At 69.8% G+C, this 2,931-nt stretch overlaps 1 protein-coding gene across 1 annotated transcript in view; it reads left to right on the top strand.

Moving 5' to 3' along the window:
* The window catches only part of RNPEPL1 (arginyl aminopeptidase like 1), a gene marked incomplete at its 5' end in the record, with an annotated part of 8,322 nt that overhangs the window by 4,988 nt on the left and 403 nt on the right, over positions 1 to 2,931 (top strand). The window contains 5 exons of the mRNA XM_077758319.1: positions 220 to 333; positions 647 to 759; positions 1,035 to 1,143; positions 2,049 to 2,279; positions 2,355 to 2,896. Coding sequence (XP_077614445.1) covers positions 220 to 333; positions 647 to 759; positions 1,035 to 1,143; positions 2,049 to 2,279; positions 2,355 to 2,896 — 1,109 coding nt within the window. The remainder of the gene's footprint in view (positions 1 to 219; positions 334 to 646; positions 760 to 1,034; positions 1,144 to 2,048; positions 2,280 to 2,354; positions 2,897 to 2,931) is intronic.

Genomic DNA, 2,931 nt, shown 5'->3' with positions numbered 1-2,931 from the left:
GGGGGGCTGTGCCGGGGGCGGGGCCAGGGGCTGGAGTCCAGCCCCGCCCCCGGGGTGTGGTCCCCTGCCGAGTGCGTGTCCAGCAGGGTGGCCTTGGGTTAGCTCCACGCAGCTCAGGGCAGGGAGCTGCCTCGCACCTGCCCAGGTGCTCAGGCTGTCCCCGCTCCCTCCCGCCCTCACTACCCACCCCCCACCCCAACTGCTCTGGTCCCCACGCAGGGGCTGCCTTCACCTGTCTGGAGACGGCCTTCCGCCTAGATGCCCTGCACAGGCAGATGAAGCTGCTCGGAGAGGACAGCCCGGTCAGCAAGCTGCAGGTCAAGCTGGAGCCAGGTACCTCCCCGCCCCCGAAGACGCCACCAAGCAGGGCCTCGGCACCCCTGGCTTCCTCTGGCTGGATCCCGGCCCTAGGACGGCCTCTCCCAGGCTCCCCCAGCCTGCCACCGCCTCTTGCGGGCACTGAGTGCCGGTCCCCATGACGTGTGGCCCTCGGGCAGGCCCGGCCCCATCGCTGCACGCCAAGGGCCCGGGAAGGACAGACACCCTCAGCCCGACCTGCTCCGCAGCGCCCAGCCCCCCAGCCCCCCAGCCCGCCCGATGCGGGAGGGTGGGGACGCCGCCAGAGCCGGGGCTGTTCCCCTTGCAGGCGTGAACCCCAGCCACCTGATGAACCTGTTCACGTACGAGAAGGGCTACTGCTTCGTGTACTACCTGTCCCAGCTGTGCGGTGACCCCCAGCGCTTTGACGACTTTCTCCGAGTGAGCAGCCCTCTCCCCCGGGCAGGCCCTGCCCTCCACCCACCCCAGCCCCTCCCCAGCCCCCGGGGCTGCCTTCTGTCCTGGAGGGTGGCGTGGGGTCAAGGGGGCCTGATGGCAGCGATGCGGGGCACCACTTCCTCCCTCTGGCTCCCTCCCAGTTGCAGCCACTTGGCAAGGTCCACGTGGCCGCCGGGATGCCTCTGTGCCCACCCCTGCTCGGGTGGGGGACGGTGCGCTGCCCGCAGGCTTTCTGAGCCCTGCCCCCACCCGCGCAGGCCTACGTGGAGAAGTACAAGTTCACCAGCGTGGTAGCCCAGGACTTGCTGGACTCCTTCCTGAGCTTCTTCCCGGAGCTGAAGGAGCAGAGCGTGGACTGTCGGGCAGGTGAGGCCGCACGTCCGTGTCCCGCAGCCCTCGGCCCCCAGAGGGCCAGTGGATGTGGGGGGGCTGCTGCACGAGATGCCGCTTCTGCCTGGAGAAAGGCCCCTCGGGTTCGTCCATCCCCCCTTCCGCCAAGCCTAGCTGGACGGCATGGTCCTCAGGTTGGGAGAACGTGGGTGAAGAGAGGAGAGCGTGCTTCGCGGCCTCAGGGGGCCCAGGAGGCTTCCCTGAGGGGGTAGCCCTTAGGTCAAGCAGGCTGAACATCAGGCAGTATGTGCAAACGGCCTGTGGCGTGATTGGCCGGGCAGAGGGAGGTCTGTCTCGGAGCTGCCTGAGGCCAGCTCACCCACCTGTGCGATGCCCATAAAGGTGTCTCTGAGGGTCCAAGGGCTTGGGGCCGAAGGAGAGACTGGAGGGGTCTGACGTCTAGGGAGAGCCAGGACTTGCCAGAGGACGACCAGGCTGGCTGGGAGGGCTGGGCAGCGGGGCTTGGTTTCCGAAGGTTTGATAGAAGCACCAAGGGCTTTTGGGGGTGGGGAAGGGCAGCAGGTGCCCAGGGCTTTAAAAGCAGGATGTTGGTTTTCCAGCAGGTCGCTGCCCAGCACCCCGCCCCACACTCGCATCCACTCCCTCACTCACCGCCCCACTGCACTGAGGTCGGGTTGAAAGTGCCTCACTGTTCTGTGCCCGTGAGAAGCAGGGAGGGAGGGGGCCCTCGGCCGCAAGCTTGTCTTCAGCCCTCCCTGCGCTCCTTCACGGAAGCCATTCCTGCGGCTCGAGGTGGCCGGTGCGGGAGCGGACTCTGGGGCTCCCGGGCCCTGGGACAGTCACACCAGGGGCACTCAGAGTCTGGGGTCACCTGGGCAAGCGGGCTTTGGGTGGGGACCCCAGGACGGCATCTCGCGCAGGGCTGGAGTTCGAGCGCTGGCTCAACGCCACGGGCCCCCCGCTGGCCGAGCCGGACCTGTCTCAGGGGTCCAGCCTGACCCGGCCCGTGGAGGCCCTCTTCCAGCTGTGGACCGCAGAGCCCCTGGACCAGGCCGCCGCCTCTGCCAGCGCCATCGACATCTCCAAGTGGAGGACCTTCCAGACAGCGCTCTTCCTGGACCGGCTCCTGGATGGGTCGCCGCTGCCCCAGGGTAGGTCCTGCAGCCGCCCGGGGGGGCCGGGGCGGAGCGTGCCTGCCCGGCCCTGACCGGCCCGTGGCCCCCCAGAGGTGGTGGTGCGCCTGTCCAAGTGCTACTCGTCCCTGCTGGACTCCATGAACGCCGAGATCCGCATCCGCTGGCTGCAGATCGTCGTCCGCAACGACTACTACCCCGACCTCCACCGCGTCCGGCGGTTCCTCGAGAGCCAGGTATGGCCTCCTGCACGAGGCCCCGCCCCCGCGTCCCCCAGGCGGCGGGGCATCCGGGAGGGTGGCTGGTGTCTGGGTTGGCACTTGGGGGCACAGGCCAGGTGGGAGGGGCCCGGACCCCCAGGCCCCCAGGGGGCTGTGTCCTCCAGAGAGGAAGCCAGGAGCAGAGTCTGCAGGTCTAGGCATACCGGGTCCTGGGCCTGCGGGCAGGGCAGCCCCGGGTCTGTGGCCCCAGGAGCATCGGAGGGTCCCAGGCTCCAGCCTCTCCCCTCCGCACACCGGCCACTGAGCCCGGGCTCCCTGGAGACAAGGCCTCTGCGGACGGCCTGTAGCGGGGCCCTCCCTGCCCTGCCAGAGGCCTCGGGAGGTGGGAGTGCAGGCTGGCTGGGCCGGGGCTGGGCGGGGCGGGACGGGGCGGGGCGGGACTGGGCGGG

The sequence above is a fragment of the Crocuta crocuta genome, unplaced genomic scaffold (assembly GCF_008692635.1).
Source record: "Crocuta crocuta isolate KB4526 unplaced genomic scaffold, BGI_CrCroc_1.0 scaffold290, whole genome shotgun sequence".
NCBI classification, from domain to species: Eukaryota; Metazoa; Chordata; class Mammalia; order Carnivora; family Hyaenidae; genus Crocuta; species Crocuta crocuta.
Note: the sequence above shows the minus strand (reverse complement) of the source record. Positions and strands in the feature narration are given on the sequence as shown.